Here is a 19,249-nt window from a genome sequence, read left to right as displayed (position 1 = left end):
AGGATCTAAACCATCTTAAAGCCTGCCCTTGAATACCTGTATAGTTTTGTAATCGATCTATGAGTATGTCATGATCTATAGTGTCGAACGCAGCACTAAGATCAAGTAAAACTTGCAATGAGATGCAGCCTTGGTCTGACGCAAGAAGCAAGTCATTTGTAATTTTAACAAGTGCAGTTTCTGTGCTATGGTGGGGCCTGAAACCTGACTGAAATTCTTCATAGAGATCATTTTTTTGCAGGAAGGAGCGCAATTGAGCAGACACAACTTTTTCTAAAATTTTAGACATAAAAGGAAGATTTGAGATGGGTCTGTAATTTGCCAGTTCACTAGGATCTAGTTGTGGTTTCTTAAAAAGAGGCTTAATAAAAGCCAGCTTGAATGGTTTTGGGACATGACCTAAAGACAACGATGAGTTAATATTGAGAAGCGGTTCTTCTGGTACAGGTAACAACTCTTTCAGTAATTTAGTGGGTACAGGATCTAACAGGCATGTTGTTGGTTTAGATGCAGTGATAAGTTTATTTTGCTCAGTTCCGCCATACAGTTCCGCCTCACCTTATGACACTAGAAGGGAACCGCTTGAACTATCGGCCTCAGCCAGAGAGCAAGGAGCAGCGCAGCGCAAATCAATCCTTTGAGCGATGGCCAATGCCCCCCCTTCCATTACCAGATGACTCGTTAGTGCCAGAGGAAGAGGGGGGTGACGGACAGCTGCCCCCTCCACCATGGCCTTCCTCCGACTACCCTCCAGAGTCGGAGGAAGCCTAGACGAGGTCCTGGACAGTATGATGTCTTGTCTTCAACCCCCGAGACCAGGACCCTGTTCACCCATCTCATGTCCGCAACCCAGTATGTATCACACTAATGCGGGATGCTTAACTCAGCAGCACCACGTAGCCTTGAAGCGGATTGCTGCAGTGATGGATTCGCCTGAGATTAAGAGAGGAGATATAGCAGCCTTCAAGAAATTCTCTCTGCACATACAGTCACTTGTAGGTATGCTGCAGACATTAGGCCCAGACGGAGAAGTCGAGCTGAGATGCAGCTCACATGTGGCCCGTCTCCTTACCAAGCTTTCAACTAAGATGAGAGCGAACTTCAGGCGTATTATGTTCCACCGTCCTGGACACACTCATACGCTGCTCGACCTGGCAGAATGGCTTTGATACGAGTCGTGGTGTCAAGGATATGACAACCCATCTGACATCCGCACTCCAGGGCTGTCTGGCTACCGAGCCGAGAAGCGACGCAGCAAGCCCGTAGCTACGGTCCTAGATGGGGCTGAGAGCCATACGTCTAACCAAGCAACTAGACAAGAAGGTCAGAGTTCATCCGCGCTGAGATGGAAAGGTAAAGTGAAACCCTACTGTCCGTATTGCGAGGGTAAAGAGCACTTCCTCAATAAGTGTCCGGCTATTTAGAGACTCACCCGAGAGGAGGTCATAGAGTGGATCAATGTCAACAAGAGATGCTGGAGATGCGGGAGAGCACATCAAGCAGCGCAATGTGACCTCAAGAGGCTCTGTGATGTGTGCCAAGGAAAGCATCTAAGGGTACTGCATGATGTCAACGCACGCCCCAAGGCTGAGCAACCGAAAGCGGTCTTGTAAGCACCAGTACGGAAGTTCTTTACGTAGACAGACCATCGTCCCATGCCCAGGTTCGGTTGAAAGTCGGCAGAGTTCTCCTGCGCAACAGAGACAGGACACTAGACACTTATGCGATACGATGGATCGGAGCGGACAATGCTCCTCCCTGAGGCAGTTGACAAGTTGGGCCTGCATAAGAAGCCTGAAGATCTCGCTCTCCACACAATTCGACAGGAAGTTCAAACCCTGAGGGGAGCCGCTGTTTCATTAAAAATCTCATCCCCAACTAATCCCAAGAGAACATTCCAGATAGTGGAGGCCGTCACTTCACAACGCTTGGGTCTAGCAGACCACTCCTACCCCATCACCAGTCTGAAGAGGAGGTACAAGCACCTGGCAGACCTCCCCCTTGAGCCATTTGAACACATCAAGCCGCTCGTGCTGATTAGTGCAGACTACCCCCATCTACTTACCCCTGTCGAGCCGGTGAGACTGGGCCCTCCTGGAGGTCCGGTGGCCATTCGCACGAGGCTGGTATGGATGCTCCAAGGACCTGCACACCTTACCCCAGTGGGCCCCGAGTATCCAGCAGTGTCTCCTCACTGGTGTCTCATCCCAGATGACAGAGCTGATGCAGAACGTGGAGAAGCTCTGGAATATGGACATCCTGCCATACCAGAGTAGCAAACTGGCAGTGAGATCAAAGCAGGATAAGGAAGCGCTGGAGCACTTGGAGGCCAGGATGAGGAGAGTACAGGTCGCAGGTATCCTTAGATATGCCACACCCCTTTATGGATGCTCCAAGGACCTGCACACCTTACCCCAGTGGGCCCCGAGTATCCAGCAGTGTCTCCTCACTGGTGTCTCATCCCAGATGACAGAGCTGATGCAGAACGTGGAGAAGCTCTGGAATATGGACATCCTGCCATACCAGAGTAGCAAACTGGCAGTGAGATCAAAGCAGGATAAGGAAGCGCTGGAGCACTTGGAGGCCAGGATGAGGAGAGTACAGGTCGCAGGTATCCTTAGATATGCCACACCCCTTCTAAGGAAGCAAGGCGTTCCCCCACTCAGAGCTCCCAAGGAAGCCGTCCTACCCAGCCTCAGGAGTCTAGAGAGACGCTTGGCCCGGGATCCTCTACAAGCTGAAAAGTACTGTGCAGCGATTCGGAAGTTGTTGGAAGCAGGCGCGATCAGGAGGATTGACCCAGGCGAAGCCTTAGCCACCAATGAGTCATGGTACATACCGCATCACTTGGTAAGTCATAACGGGAAGAGTCATTTAGTCTTCAACTGCTCTTTTCAATTCCAAGGCCGAAGCCTCAATGACACCCTCCTTCCTGGACCAACACTGGGAGCCTCTCTTTTGGGAGTTTTATTACGCTTCAGGGAACATGCGGTGGCGGTTAGTGGAGACATCAGAGGCATGTTCCACCAGGTTCAGCTCTTACCAGAAGACCAGCCGCTCCTCAGGTTCATCTGGCGGGACATGAAGTGCGATAACCCCCCTGAAGTCTTCCAGTGGCAGGTTCAACCATTTGGCAATGCGTGCTCACCGTGCTGTGCCACCTTCGCCCTCCAGAGGCATGCGAGAGATCATGGCGGGCCAGATGAAGGAATCCAGCATTCGGTGGAGCGCTGTTTTTATGTAGATAACTGCCTCCAGAGTGTGCTCACCGTGAATGAGGCCAAAGAACTGGTGGACCAGCTCAGGGAGGTACTAGCTTCCGGAGGATTTGAGCTCAGACAGTGGGCCTGCAACATACCTGATGTGCTCCAACATCTACCTGCAGAGGCGAGATCTGACAGCATGGAGCGATGGCTTTCCCATAATGAACCTGGCCTGTCGGAACCAACCCTCAGACTCAGCTGGAACTGGGGATTAGACACATTAGGTTACAAGAGTACTGGCCCGACAATATGATCCCCTGGGATTTATTTCACCTTACATGACTCGGGCCAAGCTCATCATCCAGAGCATGTGGTACAAGCCTCGTGACTGGGATGACCCATGTATCCCTCAAGACCTGCAGAAGGCATGGAGGGAATGGGAATCTGAGTTACACCTGCTACCAAGCATCTCTGTACCCCGAACCTAAGCTTCAGCCCTTACGGAACAGACTGTTGTTTCCAGGCAGATTCACGTATTCAGTGACGCCTCCGAAAGGGTTTATGGCTCAGTCTCCTACCTCAGGACAGAAGATGTTCAGGGACGAGTCCATCTGGCATTCCTTGCAGCTAGGTCCAGGGTAGCACCCCGGTGGCCACATTCCATTCCTCGCCTCGAGCTTTGTGGTGCATTGACTGCTGCCCAATTGGCAAAGACGATCAAAGGAGAGCTGACGGTGAGGACAGATAAGACAATCCTTTGGAGTGACTCAACGACAGGGTTAACCTGGTTGCAGTCGGAGTCATGCCACTTCAAGGTCTTCGTGGGCACTGGTGTGGCGGAGATCCAGGAGCTTACGGTGGAGAGTACCTGGTGCTATGTTGACTCTGCTCAGAGCCCGGCCGATGATGTTACCCGTGGGAAGACCTTGGCAGAATTAGCCATACCTATTCACTGGAGCCAAGGGCCATCTTTTCTCCGCAAGGGACCTGCTGAATGGCCAATCTCACCTGGAGAGATCCCAGAACAGGATATCACAGAGTATAAGAAGGTGGCTTCATGTGGAGTGATATCAAGAGCTGACAGACAGGAGGCCTATGGAGGGTGACCATACCTTTCAAAGTTTTGCGCAAATCTGTAATGGAAACGCGCCTAATGTCAGGAGTGCCGGCGATGGAAATCTCAGCCATCGGTCCCAAAGATGGCTGATCTACCCGTGGCACATCTGCGTCTAAACAAGCCGGCGTTCTACTCCACTGGTGTCGATTGCTTCGGACCTCTCCAAGTGAAGCTAGGATGACGTTCAGAAAAATGGTGGGGCATAATTTATAAATGCCTTACCACTCGGGCAGTGCACCTGGACCTCCTGCACGCTATGGATTCTGACTCCTTCTTAATGAGCCTCAGACGGTTCATCACGCGCCGTGGGAGTCCAGCAGAGCTCTATTCAGACCAGGGCACAAACTTTAAAGGAGGCGAGAAAGAGCTTAGTGAATGGTTCAACAGCATGTCTTCTGACCTCAAACAACTCCTCGCCAAGCAGAAGATTGATTTCCGCTTCAATCCCCCTGCAGCTCCCCACTTCGGGGGTACATGGGAGAGAGAGATCAAGTCTGTTAAGACTGCCCTGTATACTGTCATTGGAGTCCAACCTGTCTCTGAAGAAGTATTGCTTACAGCGCTACTAGAGGTAGAGGCTATATTGAACTCAAAACCGCTGGGTTACACCTCCTCCAGTGTTGCTGACTTGGATGCCGTGACTCCAAATGTCCTCTTGATGGGGCAGCTGGATGGTGCACTACCTCCAGTGGTGTACTCTAAGAGTGAGGGACTGAGCCGGCGAAGATGGCGATACTGCCAAGTCCTAGCAGATCGCTTCTGGGTGAAATTCATCAGCTGCTACCTGCCAACCCTTCAATGTCGACAGAAGTGGCATGGTACCCCAGCTGATCTGACAGTAGGTTCAATAGTCCTGTTGATGGACCCCCAGTTTCCGCTGGCCCTCTGGCCAGTTGGCAGAGTGGTTAAAGTACATCCAAGTGTGGATGGGTATGTACGATCCGTAGATGTACAGGTTAAGGACAATGTCTACACCCGGCCCATTGCTCGGCTTATTACTCTTCCATTCATACCGGATGCTGAGGAGGATGAGGAATGCCGGTCAACGACTCTAAATTAAGAATACGCCTTTTACAGGAACAAATTGCACGCAATTTGGGGGGCGGCTGTGCAAAAGGCGATAGAGAGAGTGTCAGAGCGCTGTTGCGCTAGCCAGAATGGGGACTTTTATTATGTAACGCGGATAGCCAGAAGAGACACTGTTCATTACTTGGAGATCGGCAGACTGCCTCCGCCGCTGCTAGTGATTGGGTTTTCTGCATAAACGAGTGCTGGAGACATGCATCATTGTTCATATCAGCCTCAGTTTGAATGTATCTTGTGCTGTGTGCGTCCTATACGAGTGAGTAGGAATACTCATTAACTGATTGATGCTTGCTTTATCAATGATGACACAGTTATTAGCTCTCTGATGTTGCATGGTATTGCTATTATCTACATGCTATTCTTGTAACATATGTGTTTATTCACAATGTTCGGAGTTATAATGTTTATAATGCTATAAGTCATGTGGATAAATAATGATCGTGGATGCACTGTACAAAGGGTTTATACATCATTATGTTACTGTAAGAGGGGAGCAGCCAATAGTTGTATATGAATAATAATACTTGTAATGGTGATTTCATTTTAATATTGCTTTTGTTTCTTTCAGAGAAACCACACCCTCTACCACAATCATACATTTCATGCTTCAACTGATAAGCACCCAGCCTTCTCAAGAAGACAAGATTCTTTAAAGACTGTGCTTAAGCTTCCCCTCTAACTGGCTCACGCCTCCCATCATTCTCAGCAACCCGTGTATGCTCATTTGCAGTGGTCCCAGAGTCCATCCTCGTCTCTATCACCTAAACCACTTTGTGTCCACTGCAGTCCTCAAGCTTCTTGGTCCACATCTTGTTAGTAGACACAGACTGATGTGCATGTAAAGGCTGACTCCCCCTCTGAGTTGATCATATCGCATCTGTGAAAATAAACTTGTTCAAACTGATACTTCCCTCTGTGGTGTTCTGAATGACACACCTGGTTCACTGCGATTCAAGCTAGCCCTAACAGTATCAGGTAGCTCTTTGCTACAAATAAGGTATATAATACCTCATTAGTGTTGTCAAATGTACCGATGCAAAATCTAATAAGTAAGCAATCATGCCCGGAAGCAACTATGGAATACACAGCCCTATATATATATATTTATACCACAGAATGTACAAAAAGCCAAAACATTCTCAGTATGCCGCTGTAATCTTGCGAAAATGACGTCATTTGGAGCACGAGTCTGCACAGTAGTGATCATGAGGTAGAGCCGCGGTATCAAAGTCCCGCCCAAAATCCCGCAGACCCAATTGCAAGATCACAATCATGAGCATCAAATAACTAATTAAAAGCAAACTTATAATATAAGAAAAACGAACACTTAAACATACATCAGCATGATAAATACTACCTAAAGTGACGGAAACCATCCTTGGAAAAAAATTATTTGAAGTGTAATTTAATTACCGTATTGTCCCGAATATAAGACAATGTTTTTTTCTTGGAAATACATCTGAAAAAACGAGGTCGTCTTATATTCAGGGTCTAGACTTTGACATGTCAATAATACACCCACGCCAAATACGCATAAAACGAGTGTGCCATGAAATACGTAATGTAATACGTGTTGTAAAGATCGCGAGTAAAAACAAAACCTTACAGCTGCACGAGTCGTGACTGTCACGTTAGCCTGATGGGACCAAACTCACTTTGTGATTTTAAAACGCAAGACAGTACCCAGATTTGAAGACTACAGTAAGATTTAACTTCTACTGTTAATAAGATTTTGGTAGGCTACTATTAGATGGATAGCCTAAATGTCCTAATTCAGATGGGCTAAGTTATGTTTTTTTTTTTTTATGGTATGAACTACTTCAGTCTGTGTGCATTGAATTTATTTAATACACGAGTTTCACAATTTGAGTTGAATTACTGAAATAAATGAACTTTTCCTCGACATTCTAATTTATTGAGATGCACCTGTAGTTGTTACATCATGGTATTACATGATTTCCTTTATTTCTCCCACCAGATGGCACCAATCTGCTTTCCATGCATTTTTAAACACCTTTGCTCAATTTGTAACTTAAACTTTGTATCAACTGAAAATCATATTTAAAAAATTCTAATGTTTGTATTTTTATATAGAAATAAACTGTATATTGTGAAGTACCATTAAGTCCCTCAAAATACAAAATATTAAAGAATACATATTTTTGAAATAAATAAGGTACATTAATTTCATTGAAACCGCCAATGATCACAGAAGTGAGCAAAAACAAAATGTTAATCTTAAATCCAAATAAGCATTGTGCAAATTTACATTTAACCCAAACCCCAAAGTGTATCATAACGATAAAGTTATCATGCAGCCCCGTCATGGTAAATCATAAAGAAGCGTTACAAATATTAAAAAATATTCCCCCACTCTACATGAGCATTGCTTTTTAAAGATTCCTGCTAAAACCAAAAACATGCAATATCCATGACATCTGACTTAAACGTACCCGAAATGAAGTGAGTGCTGCAGAGTCTACTGCCCTCGTTTGGCACCCACCCTTCACGATTCACCGCAGCGATCCAGCGCTGCTTCCGTTCCGGGTCGCACGGAAACCTGTAGAAGGATAGTGTGGTCCCGGGAATCCTCCTGTTTCGACAAACGGCCACTACGCATGTGTGAACCATATTAGGGCCACGCATCTGCTTTTCTCTCCTAGTAATATTTACAATCTGACTCCCAAAATGGCGGTGGGGGTAGAGTAGGCGACGCGAGTGTGTCGTCATCGGTTGGCTGCAGTGATGTCATCTCACCGCGCCGCGATCGCTCATTAACAGGCGTCGTGCACAGCGATTCATTACTTGCTTTCTAAAAGCATTGGGCAAAAATGGCTGTGGAATCAAGGGTCACACAAGAGGAAATCAAAAAAGAGCCAGAAAAGCCAGTAGACAGAGAGAAGGTTTGTTTTTCGTTACTTCCGCTCCTCAGTTGCGCAAATATGCGTGCACAAACGACGCGTCTTGCATGCTAAGCTAATTTGAATCAGAATGAGCTTTATTGCCAGGTATGTTTACACATACGAGGAATTTGTTTTCGTGACAGAAGCTTCCACAGTGTAATTTGTAAATCGAACTAGTAAATTAAACTTAAGTATACAGCATATTATAGGATAATAAACTGTCTAGTTGCAACATAGTATACTACAAATCGTAAATTATTCATGTAAGTGTGCAGCATACAATAAAGATATAAAAAACGTGAAGTATAGAGCATATTAAACGAAATATCAGAACGCGTTTCACCTCATCTGCAATATCAATATTGAAGACGTGTACATATTCGCCTGTAAGTGGTGATTGTGTTTCGAGGGAGACTTATTAAAGTCTGCGTGTTTCCCACAGACATGCCCTCTTCTTCTCCGAGTGTTCACCACCAACAATGGAAGGCATCATCGCATGGACGAGTTTGCCCGGGGGAATGTACCATCTAGCGAGCTTCAGATTTACACCTGGTAGGTATAAACTTTGCATTAAATTAAACTGAATTAAACGGCACGATCCTGAATTGTATCCGCATTGGTTACAGGATGGATGCCACTTTGAAGGAACTGACAAGCCTGGTGAAGGAAGTTTATCCTGAAGCTCGAAAGAAAGGAACACATTTTGGGTTTGCAATAGTATACCCAGACCCTAAACGACAGATCTACAGGTGATCTATACAGAAGCTTTTTTGTTCTAGCGTGGTCAATTTAGATTTGGTAAGAATAACCCGTCTGGTTTTGTTTGTTGTAGGGTTAAAGAGATTGGCAATACTGTTTCGGGACGCAAAGGTGCCGATGACTCCATGACGCTCCAGTCTCAACGCTTTCAGATTGGTGATTACCTTGACATCGCGATCACTCCGCCTAACCGTGCACCACCTCTCCAAGGACGCATGAGACCCTACTGAAACCAGACTTGCCTGCATTTAAACAAACGGAGAATGTCTGGAAATCTGCCTTCCTGTAGAGTTCAGTTCAAACCCTGCCTGTGCTTCAGGCAAACCTCAATTAGGTAATGATTAGCTGGTTCAAGTGTTTGTCAAAACTAAACTGTGCAGGAAGGTCGATCTCCAGCAGTAGGATAGGGCATATCGTGAGGATAGGAAGTTAAATAGATTCTTTTTCATATATTTTGTTCATGGGGTTTTATACCAGGTCTATCTTTTTAATTCTAGTCCTGTTACCATGATTCCCATAGTTGAATAAATCATTTTTTTTCAGTATCTTGTCTTGTGTAAACATTTATAAAATGACTTTTTGAAGAAACCAGGCATTGTATGAACAAAGCACTCGCACTTAACTTTAAACTGTTACCTAAAACACTTCAGCAGAGTTCACAATAAGAATTAACCTGTTAATGGTTTATCTTTTCTTAGACATAAGAAACTGCAACAGAATGACCAAAAAAAATTTATATTATGGAGCCAAATGTTTGGCTTTTCAGCATTTCGTCCATCTTGCCTGTATTGCAAACTGGTCTCGAAATGTAGTGTCCCTAACAGATAAAAAAAATGTGGCATTAGTGCAGCAGCTGTCATTTTATATTTCATACCTGGATAATTGTATAATTCTTTAGTAATGTTAATTTAGTCAAAGTTTTTCAAACTCATTTCAATGTAGTTAGTTCCATTTGCATAATCATACCCATCAATGCCACTGTTTTTTTTAAATTCTCTAAGTATAATTTCTAAATAGTTTAAAGCCTCCTTAAAAGTGTTTGCTCTTACAATCAAATATAAGTCAATAGAATCACTTTATGAATACAATCTGCTGTTCTCCTCTTGGTTCCACTTTTTGAAAGCCAGGCTTCATGGTCTGCAGCAGAGATCCAGTAGTAAGTGCTTAAGACTTGCACTGAGCCACAAGCTAAAAGAGGAGGGGGGAAAAAATCTATATTTTGATAGCCATATAATTTGTTTTCTTTGACAAAAAAAAAAAGTCAAATTTGCAATATTGCCATTTCAGCATTACAAGAAAGTGACTCACTTTTAAAATATCCTGAGTGACTGAACTTATATCAGGCATCTCTGGTGTGCATGGCTCTGTAGGGAACATCACTCTGACTTTTGGAGTTGCAAGGCACCAATCCTGGTTGAACCCATTTTCATGGATTTGGACAGGTGTCTGCTTCAGGTCTAACACTTGATCTGCCCCCATCTTCATCCCAGAAGCATCATCAGATGCATTTTTCTATTCAGAGTTGAAGGAAGGGCAAACGTCAATTGCATCTCAAAAAAGGAAACTAGACACCAATTCGTTTATAAGGTTTAGCATCAAATCTAGTGTATATTACCATTTTAATGATTAAAAGATATATGATTACTTACAAAAGCAAGAGAACTCCCAAAAAGGGACTGCAGGGTTAGCATCTCAGGTATGGCCTTGTCCTCATAACATAGCACTATTGGCATCTCTGGAGCATCAAACGAAGGAGCTGTGTTTGTGTTTGAGAGATCTGGTAGGTGAAAGCTGCCCTCCTGTGATGTCCTGTGTCTATCGCTTTCTTCCTGCCTGTCATCCTTTGAAACAGCAATTGAAGTGAATGAGTGAAACCATTACACTATTTTACTGGTATTATATGTGATTATGATTTAATGTATTGCTAGACAAGTCTCTTGTGGTAGTCTACGTTAGTAAATAAAGCAATAAGTAAAGGAGCGCATCACACCTTTTTTATTAGCTTGCTGACAAAAGGTGTTTCAAATGCAGGGAGCTCTGGTGTAGAAGGGCAGTTATTAAGGCGAGGAGGAGAACCAAGGTCCTTCTTTCCTTTCAGTAGTGGAGAGGATGGGATGCAGTGTTTCTCAATCTTAAATCCTGGGGTGCAAAACACAGGAGGCTCTGGGGATTCCAGACTCTCTGAAATATTTCAACAAACATGCAAATCAAAAAGGGGAAACTTGAAGAAAATTCGAGTATGCATCTTGTGTTAACACAAATGTAACCGCACATTCAGGATTACAGGAACTAAATGTAATAGTGTCAGAATCAATTATTAAAAACCCCATACAGGTTGATGTTGATGACTATTCTTAATATTAAGAAAACAACAGACGATATTATTTACCATTGGCAAGACCTTTGTTAGGCACAGAAGTCAAAGTGGGGAAAACATGAGAGGGTTTCTGACCATTCTCTGTTCTTTCACTGGTAAAGTCACAACACACATATTATGCACGAAATACACATACATTACAGTTCAAAATTTTGATCAATAAGAATAAAAAAAATTAAAAGTCCTGAAAAAAGATAAGTTTCCACAAAAACATTAAGCTGCACAACTGTTTCCAACACTGATAATAAGACATGTTTCTTGAGCACCAAATCAGCATATTAAAATAATCTCCGAGGAATCATGTGACACTGGAGACTAGAACAATGCCTGCTGAAAATTCAGCTTTGCCATCACGGGAAAAAATTCATAAATTAAAATAAATTCACTGTTTTCACTGTATCTTTGATCAAATAAATGCAGCCTTGGTGAGTGCAAAATACTTTTCATGCGGAGATCTGTTAGATTACACACCGAATCAAACGAATGAGTTTCAAATATTATAATTTCACTTTCAAAAATAAGTGCAAAATGTGAGTAGTAAAGTCTCTAACTCCTAAAGATGTAAATTTAACAGTGCCATTTTATGTAAGCAGCATTAAATTGATCTTATTACGCCGAATGCTTGTGATGTGATATTCGCACCCAAATATAGTAGGCAGCATACTTGCTGGTCTTCGGTGGTTTTTTGTTGAACAAATCCATGGTAAAGTCATTGTTCCAGCACACGGTATACTCAGAGATGCCAAAGTCCTCTAGTCGAGGGGTCAGAGCATCCTCCTCCATATGCAGCGAGCACTTGGGTGTCTTTGGCTGCATGTTCATGACAAATGATGGTGGTGACAGAGCCACAGCTGGGACAGGAGCAGCAATGTGAGGCGGCTCTGCTTCACCAAGCACTCTTTGGAACTGGAGCGCAGACAGACCAAAATCGGAGAGCTTTGGGGTCCGCAGCTGGTCAACAGGTGGTTGCATCTTCTCAGGTGTCTCAGACTGTTGAGCCTCTTCACAAATCCCTTGTCCCATCGCTTCATCTTCATCTGCTGCATCCAACTTTTCTGCATCTTTTGTACCATTCATCTCTAGAATAGTGAGTGAATCAAAAAAACATTTCCATTGAAATAAACATGAATCGTAGCAAAGCCTATACTTGAAACAAACAAAAATTCTATTTTAATCATCAGTTACAGATAATATATCAAGCCAAGCAGAGGCAGCACCAGGATATTAACATTCTCAGATGTAATAAACATTAACCTGTATTTCCCTTGTATTAACCTTGCATTTCGTGGTCTGTAACCATACTTCTCATTGTGTTTCTTCAGCCTGTCAGTGTCTTCTGTGGTTCTCTGCTTCAGCACCAAGCATCTTCTTACAAAGTTCCTCAGTTCAGTACTTGCTGCATCATGTGTAGCCACCTGATTTTGAACTTCCCGCTGCACATGACTTTGTGTTAAATGAAGCCCATATTTAAAAATAAAGTGAAATCATGAACCATAACTAAACATACACATACCTTCAATGCTCTGACTTCAGAGTGCAGCTGGTACAGAGCTTGAGCCCCATTCTCTTCATCCTCTGAATAACACAGATCACATACACCAGTCAAGAGATGCATACTTATGACCTGATCATTTTATTAGCAACTTTAAAATATTTCCTGGCAACTTACCATCGTCGTCTTGAGGGTTCTGACTTGCGTGAAGGAGATTGTTGCTTTCAGTCTCCAGATAAACAGTCAGTTTCCGCAGCTTTGCAAAGAAACGCTCTGAAGGATTCATTCTCAACGTCCCTCCTGTTTCACAAGCTGAAATGACAGTAAGTAATTAGTAATAATAAGAAAGTCTAATATTATATTATTACATATGATATTACCATAATAATATACAAGCATAGTACTTGTAATCCTTCTTTTCTACAGCCATATAAACAAGCAACTGTAACTGTTTCGGACTGTCCAGCTTAACGTATATGGAAAGTGTACAATAACAAGTAAATTATCACAATAACAAAAACGATAAAGATACTGTCTTGAGCACATTCAGTTCAGCATAAAATCGCATAATACCTTAACAAAGTTACTGTGGTTTTATAAATAGAACTCAGACAACGACATACAAATATCGCTGAACTCTTCTTTCAAATTTCGCGGCACATCCGGGTTCGTTTTGTCTGACTCGCTAGACTTGACGCACATCCAAACACCGTTTGGCTCATTACTGCCACTTGTCGTTCTGTGCAGTCATTTCGTGCTCGGTGGTTTTCCAGTCCTTGACTGTACTAATTTTCGAAGCAGTTAACATTTATGTCTTGCAAGATTCCGAAAGAAGAATTGGTTTCAGCATATATCTTTATTTCTTTATTTTGCCCTTGTGTTTAACAGATCTCTGTGTTTAGTGACACCCTTAGAATCTGTCTAAAACCATTTTGAAAATATTACCCAAATACAAACAATTAAGTTAGGCTACGTTTCCTTCTGATTTTATTAACCAAATGAAATAAAACTTGAATAATAAATACAAAAGTTAAAAAAGATAGAGTTCAAATTAAAGGACTGAACATTAAAAACTCGTTTTATTTTTATTAATGTATGTTTTATATGTCCATGACAGAGTAGAGACAGTGTTTAAGTTTCCCTAAACTTTGACTGGCCTATTTGTTTCTCTAAATCTGCAAGAGCATCTTATCAACATATGTGACTAATGAAACTTTCTCTTTGAAGGCCTACAGAGAATGGGAATAACTCATTTCCGAATCTGAATTAACTCATGAACAGCTAAGAGGAAACACTGTTATCAAACTCCTGTCACTGTTGATTTACACTGATTTACAGCATAGGCCTAAATTTAAACATGGTCACATATTACCCTTGAAAATAAAGAAGAACAGTGCATTTTTTTGTATTGAGAGGGGAAAAAAACGTTGCGTGATCTTCACAAAAAGTTTTCAGAAGAAAAAACAAGAACAAACTTCACTGTTTATTCAGGAATATTTTTATTAACATCTTTTTAAAATGTGACTTTTATAAACATTAGACTTTTTTAAAACAGAGCTACAATTATCTCTACAGCCTATGGCTCATTTTATGAAACAGCTAATTTTACCTTTTCCCCCCAAAATAAATTATGGTGAGTTTTTCCTAGGCTCCGACAGAATTTGTACATCCTCTGTGCTGATTTCTGGAAATAATCGGCTGACTTTTGTGGGACATATTTAACGTAAAATTGAATTTGAAAGCACTAACATATTGGCCAAAACATTAAACATATTTTCTGTTTTAAACAAGGCTTCTCTGATATATACCTACAGTGAAGACCTGGTCAGATCAAATTAATGCCCTCTACAGGAAAATGAAGGCCACCAGTGGGTGCTGTTCTGGATACTTCAGAGGAAGACACTAAGAGGCAGACCCTGGAGGTGCAGACAAGCAGAAACCTACTAGAGAAGCAAGTGGCAGAGGTCCTAACAACATGACATTGTGACTGGTTATGCTTATCTTTGAGCTGTGCATCCTCCTGTGGGCATAGTAGCTGCCTTCCGTAGTATAGCAGCGGAGGCCAGGAGGGAGTAGATGAGCTGGAGAAGGTGGCCTACAAACAGTCTAAAATCATCCTATCAGTATTCTCAGAGGAATCCCATTCCAATGCGTTTGCCTTATAATAAGTCATACCTTATTTGCTATACAAAGTCCATTTTCCGACAGCTTGTTATACACTGTAGAAAAGGGAATACTTAAGCCCACATCTACCAGCTGGAACAGAATATTCCAAAACCACATCTGGAAATATACGCCAATATAGAGGAAGATCCAAGTAAAGCAAAGCTGGCAAATCAAAAGCAGGAAAAGTGCATGCTTAGGAAGCTGCAGGAGGGGCTTGATGCAAGTGTAGCCATCTACCAATTAAAATAGAGATGCAAAATCGAGATCAAAATGATTTGACAAGGAGCACTTGCATCCTTAATTATCCTTATTATGTAGCGTGTTATATTTTTAAAAATGATTTTTTCCTATCTTACCTAACATAACTTTTAAAGTGTATATAATAAACACTACCATTCAAAAGTTTGGGGTAAATGTATACATTTATAATTCAAAAGTACTAGTATATAACTAGCTAGTAAAGAAGAAAATATTTAGAATGTAACAAAATCTCTATTTTAAAAAAAAGGCTGTCCTTCATTAAAGAATCTTGAAAAGATATATCATGGTTTCCAGTAAAACTGTTAAATCAACTAAGTTGTGCTCCAAACTGTGTCATGGATAGAACTAAAACTTACTTTCTCAACATAACAAAATGTCTTTATCCTGTTGAAATGTCTCCAGGTCCCTCCTGATGTCTGGATAGTCCTTCAGAACAGAATGAAAAGAGTCCACCGACAAGGAAAAAAGCTGACAGACAGTCAGAGCTTGTACTGTGGCCAAACGCCTTCCTTTTGATAGAAGACATGACTCTGGAAAAGGGAAGGAAAGACATTATTTAAAGGGATAGTTCACCCAAAAATGAAAATTCTGTCAGCCATTGACTTGATTTGTATCTTTCCATACTGTGGAAGTCAATGGCTACCGTCAAATGATGCGTTTCACATATTCTTCAAAATATCTTCTTTTGTGTTCAACAGAAGAAAGAAACTCAAACAGGTTTGAAACAACTTGAGGGTGAGTAAATAATGACAGAATTTGTGGGTGAACTATCCCTTTAACACAGCTTACTAATAAATTGTATTACACACAACACAGGCTACTGCACATAGTCTAAACAGACACTGCATTGACAAAGCAACGTGACTCGAGTCAAACCTCCAAAGCAGTCTCCATCACACAGTTCCCTCTGGAAAAACTCATTCTCCACAAGGACCTGCCCATGCTCGATGAAGAACAAGCGGTCACCAGGAGTGTTCTGGCGGATGATGATGTCACCCTCCTGATACACCTCATACTGCAGCTCCAGAAGAACGGCATTGATGAAGTTTATATCACAGTTCCGGAAAAAGGGAACTTTTCTCACATGGGTCGAGCACATGGTCATCAGAATTTCCTAACAAATCCATCCGAACAATAAATAAACTATAAAAATACTGCATTACTATTAATATTTACTTAGTATAGCACTTGGTACACTCCAAAAATATTAATGTAAATTTATGTATATATAATTTATGCATATATAATTTCCATTTGGATTGCACAGTTTTATTCTAACTACTAAACTAAAACAAAAAACAAACAAACCAAGAAAAACAAAACAAAACAAATGAAACAGGTAAGATTTCTGTAATAGTACTAATAATTAAACCACTGAAAATTTTTATATATTTTATTTTAATTTAATATTGCTTGTTTCATGTCATATTTTAACCATGTTCATACTTTTTAACAGATTCAATTTAATTGTTTCCAGAAATAACAAAATTATGCTAACTTTAAACCATCTCAATAAATACATTTTTAAAATAAATTTAAATATTTAAATAAATGAGGCTAGATGCAAAGGTAATAATAAACATTGCCTTTGAAAATAAATGCAGAAATCTCTTTCCTGTTTCATGTATGTATGATTGAGAATTTGTTTATATGTTAAAATAGTGTAATTCAAATAAATGGAAATTTTATATCCAATTCAAATACATAAATCTTAAATTTAGGCATAAATATTTACTTAGCATTGGTGTTTAATTAATAATGGTGCAATTATTTTATTTTATAATTTTATTTTATTAGGCAAGTCATTCACTCACATGCACCTACAATTAAAAATTTTTTTATTATTATTTTGTTTAATTTAATTTTGTATTTGATCTTTAACCAACCAAATCACTTGAATAACTTTTTTTTTTGCTAAATACAGGTGCAGCTCATTAAATTAGAATGTCGTGGAAAAGTTTCAGTAATTCAACTCAAATTGTGAAACTCGTGTATTAAATAAATTCAATGCACACAGACTGAAGTAGTTTGTCTTTGGTTCTTTTAATTGTGATGATTTTGGCTCACATTTCACAAAAACCCACCAATTCACTATCTCAACAAATTAGAATATGGTGACATGCCAATCAGCTAATCAACTCAAAACACCTGCAAAGGTTTCCTGAGCCTTCAAAATGGTCTCTCAGTTTGGTTCACTAGGCTACACAATCATGGGGAAGACTGCTGATCTGACAGTTGTCCAGAAGACAATCATTGACACCCTTCACAAGGAGGGTAAGCCACAAACATTCATTGCCAAAGAAGCTGGCTGTTCACAGAGTGCTGTATCCAAGCATGTTAACAGAAAGTTGAGTGGAAGGAAAAAGTATGGAAGAAAAAGATACACTGAGAGAACCAACTGAGAGAACCGCAGCCTTATGAGGATTGTCAAGCAAAATCGATTCAAGAATTTGAGTGAACTTCACAAGGAATGGACTGAGGCTGGGGTCAAGGCATCAAGAGCCACCACACACAGACGTGTCAAGGAATTTGGCTACAGTTGTCGTATTCCTCTTGTTAAGCCACTCCTGAATGTCAGAGGCGTCTTACCTGGGCTAAGGAGAAGAAGAACTGGACTGTTGCCCAGTGGTCCAAAGTCCTCTTTTCAGATGAGAGCAAGTTTTGTATTTCATTTGGAAACCAAGGTCCTAGAGTCTGGAGGAAGGGTGGAGAAGCTCATAGCCCAAGTTGCTTGAAGTCCAGTGTTAAGTTTCCACAGTCTGTGATGATTTGGGGTGCAATGTCATCTGCTGGTGTTGGTCCATTGTGTTTTTTGAAAACCAACGTCACTGCACCCGTTTACCAAGAAATTTTGGAGCACTTCATGCTTCCTTCTGCTGACCAGCTTTTTGAAGATGCTGATTTCATTTTCCAGCAGGATTTGGCACCTGCCCACACTGCCAAAAGCACCAAAAGTTGGTTAAATGACCATGGTGTTGGTGTGCTTGACTGGCCAGCAAACTCACCAGACCTGAACCCTATAGAGAATCTATGGGGTATTGTCAAGAGGAAAATGAGAAACAAGATACCAAAAAATGCAGATGAGCTGAAGGCCGCTGTCAAAGAAACCTGGGCTTCCATACCACCTCAGCAGTGCTACAAACTGATCACCTCCATGTCACGCCGAATTGAGGCAGTAATTAAAGCAAAAGGAGCCCCTACCAAGTATTGAGTACATGTACAGTAAATGAACATACTTTCCAGAAGGCCAACAATTCACTAAAAATGTTTTTTTTATTGGTCTTATGAAGTATTCTAATTTGTTGAGATAGTGAATTGGTGGGTTTTTGTTAAATGTGAGCCAAAATCATCACAATTAAAAGAACCAAAGACTTAAACTACTTCAGTCTGTGTGCATTGAATTTATTTAATACACGAGTTTCACAATTTGAGTTGAATTACTGAAATAAATGAACTTTTCCTCGACATTCTAATTTATTGAGATGCACCTGTAGTTGTTACATCATGGTATTACATGATTTCCTTTATTTCTCCCACCAGATGGCACCAATCTGCTTTCCATGCATTTTTAAACACCTTTGCTCAATTTGTAACTTAAGCTTTGTATCAACTGAAAATCATATAAAAAAAATTCTAATGTTTGTATTTTTATATAGAAATAAACTGTATATTGTGAAGTACCATTAAGTCCCTCAAAATACAAAATATTAAAGAATACATATTTTTGAAATAAATAAGGTACATTAATTTCATTGAAACCGCCAATGATCACAGAAGTGAGCAAAAACAAAATGTTAATCTTAAATCCAAATAAGCATTGTGCAAATTTACATTTAACCCAAACCCCAAAGTGTATCATAACGATAAAGTTATCATGCAGCCCCG

General features: G+C 41.2%; 2 protein-coding genes and 1 pseudogene across 2 annotated transcripts; 1 reads left to right on the top strand and 2 right to left on the bottom strand.

The window, feature by feature from the left end:
* LOC107597417 (uncharacterized) overlaps positions 1-1,550 on the bottom strand; it is a 3,688-nt pseudogene extending 2,138 nt beyond the window's left edge.
* A 6,607-nt stretch (positions 1,551-8,157) lies between these two features.
* Positions 8,158-9,613, top strand: LOC107597379 (histone deacetylase complex subunit SAP18). The gene is made up of 4 exons (XM_016288404.1): positions 8,158-8,309; positions 8,752-8,861; positions 8,936-9,058; positions 9,142-9,613. Exons 1-4 carry the CDS (start codon positions 8,238-8,240, stop codon positions 9,296-9,298), a joined length of 462 nt encoding a protein of 153 aa, XP_016143890.1. The 5' UTR covers positions 8,158-8,237; the 3' UTR covers positions 9,299-9,613.
* Positions 9,614-9,855: 242 nt separating this feature from the next.
* On the bottom strand, positions 9,856-13,675 carry LOC107597424 (spindle and kinetochore-associated protein 3-like). Its single transcript, XM_016288471.1, has 10 exons — positions 13,561-13,675; positions 13,115-13,249; positions 12,959-13,020; positions 12,675-12,878; positions 12,110-12,522; positions 11,458-11,537; positions 11,059-11,249; positions 10,718-10,909; positions 10,377-10,580; positions 9,856-10,256 (listed from the first exon to the last, which is right to left on the bottom strand). The coding sequence occupies exons 1-10, from the start codon at positions 13,637-13,639 to the stop codon at positions 10,233-10,235; spliced, it is 1,584 nt and encodes a 527-aa protein (XP_016143957.1). The 5' UTR covers positions 13,640-13,675; the 3' UTR covers positions 9,856-10,232.
* Positions 13,676-19,249: the final 5,574 nt, after the last annotated feature.

This window comes from Sinocyclocheilus grahami, unplaced genomic scaffold (genome assembly GCF_001515645.1).
Source record: "Sinocyclocheilus grahami isolate Dianchi unplaced genomic scaffold, SAMN03320097.WGS_v1.1 scaffold231.1, whole genome shotgun sequence".
Taxonomy (NCBI): Eukaryota; Metazoa; Chordata; class Actinopteri; order Cypriniformes; family Cyprinidae; genus Sinocyclocheilus; species Sinocyclocheilus grahami.
Note: the sequence above shows the minus strand (reverse complement) of the source record. Positions and strands in the feature narration are given on the sequence as shown.

Bases quoted from the DNA above. Each gene is read 5' to 3' on its own strand.
- LOC107597379 (XM_016288404.1), top strand. From the start codon at position 8,238: ATGGCTGTGGAATCAAGGGTCACACAAGAGGAAATCAAAAAAGAGCCA. The intron at 8,310-8,751 runs GTTTGTTTTTCG...TGTTTCCCACAG, and splicing joins AGCCAGTAGACAGAGAGAAG to ACATGCCCTCTTCTTCTCCG. The intron at 9,059-9,141 runs GTGATCTATACA...TGTTTGTTGTAG, and splicing joins CCTAAACGACAGATCTACAG to GGTTAAAGAGATTGGCAATA.
- LOC107597424 (XM_016288471.1), bottom strand. From the start codon at position 13,639: ATGTGCGTCAAGTCTAGCGAGTCAGACAAAACGAACCCGGATGTGCCG. The intron at 13,021-13,114 runs GTAAGTTGCCAG...TGTGTTATTCAG, and splicing joins GAACCCTCAAGACGACGATG to AGGATGAAGAGAATGGGGCT. The intron at 10,257-10,376 runs GTGAGTCACTTT...CTCCTCTTTTAG, and splicing joins TCACTCAGGATATTTTAAAA to CTTGTGGCTCAGTGCAAGTC.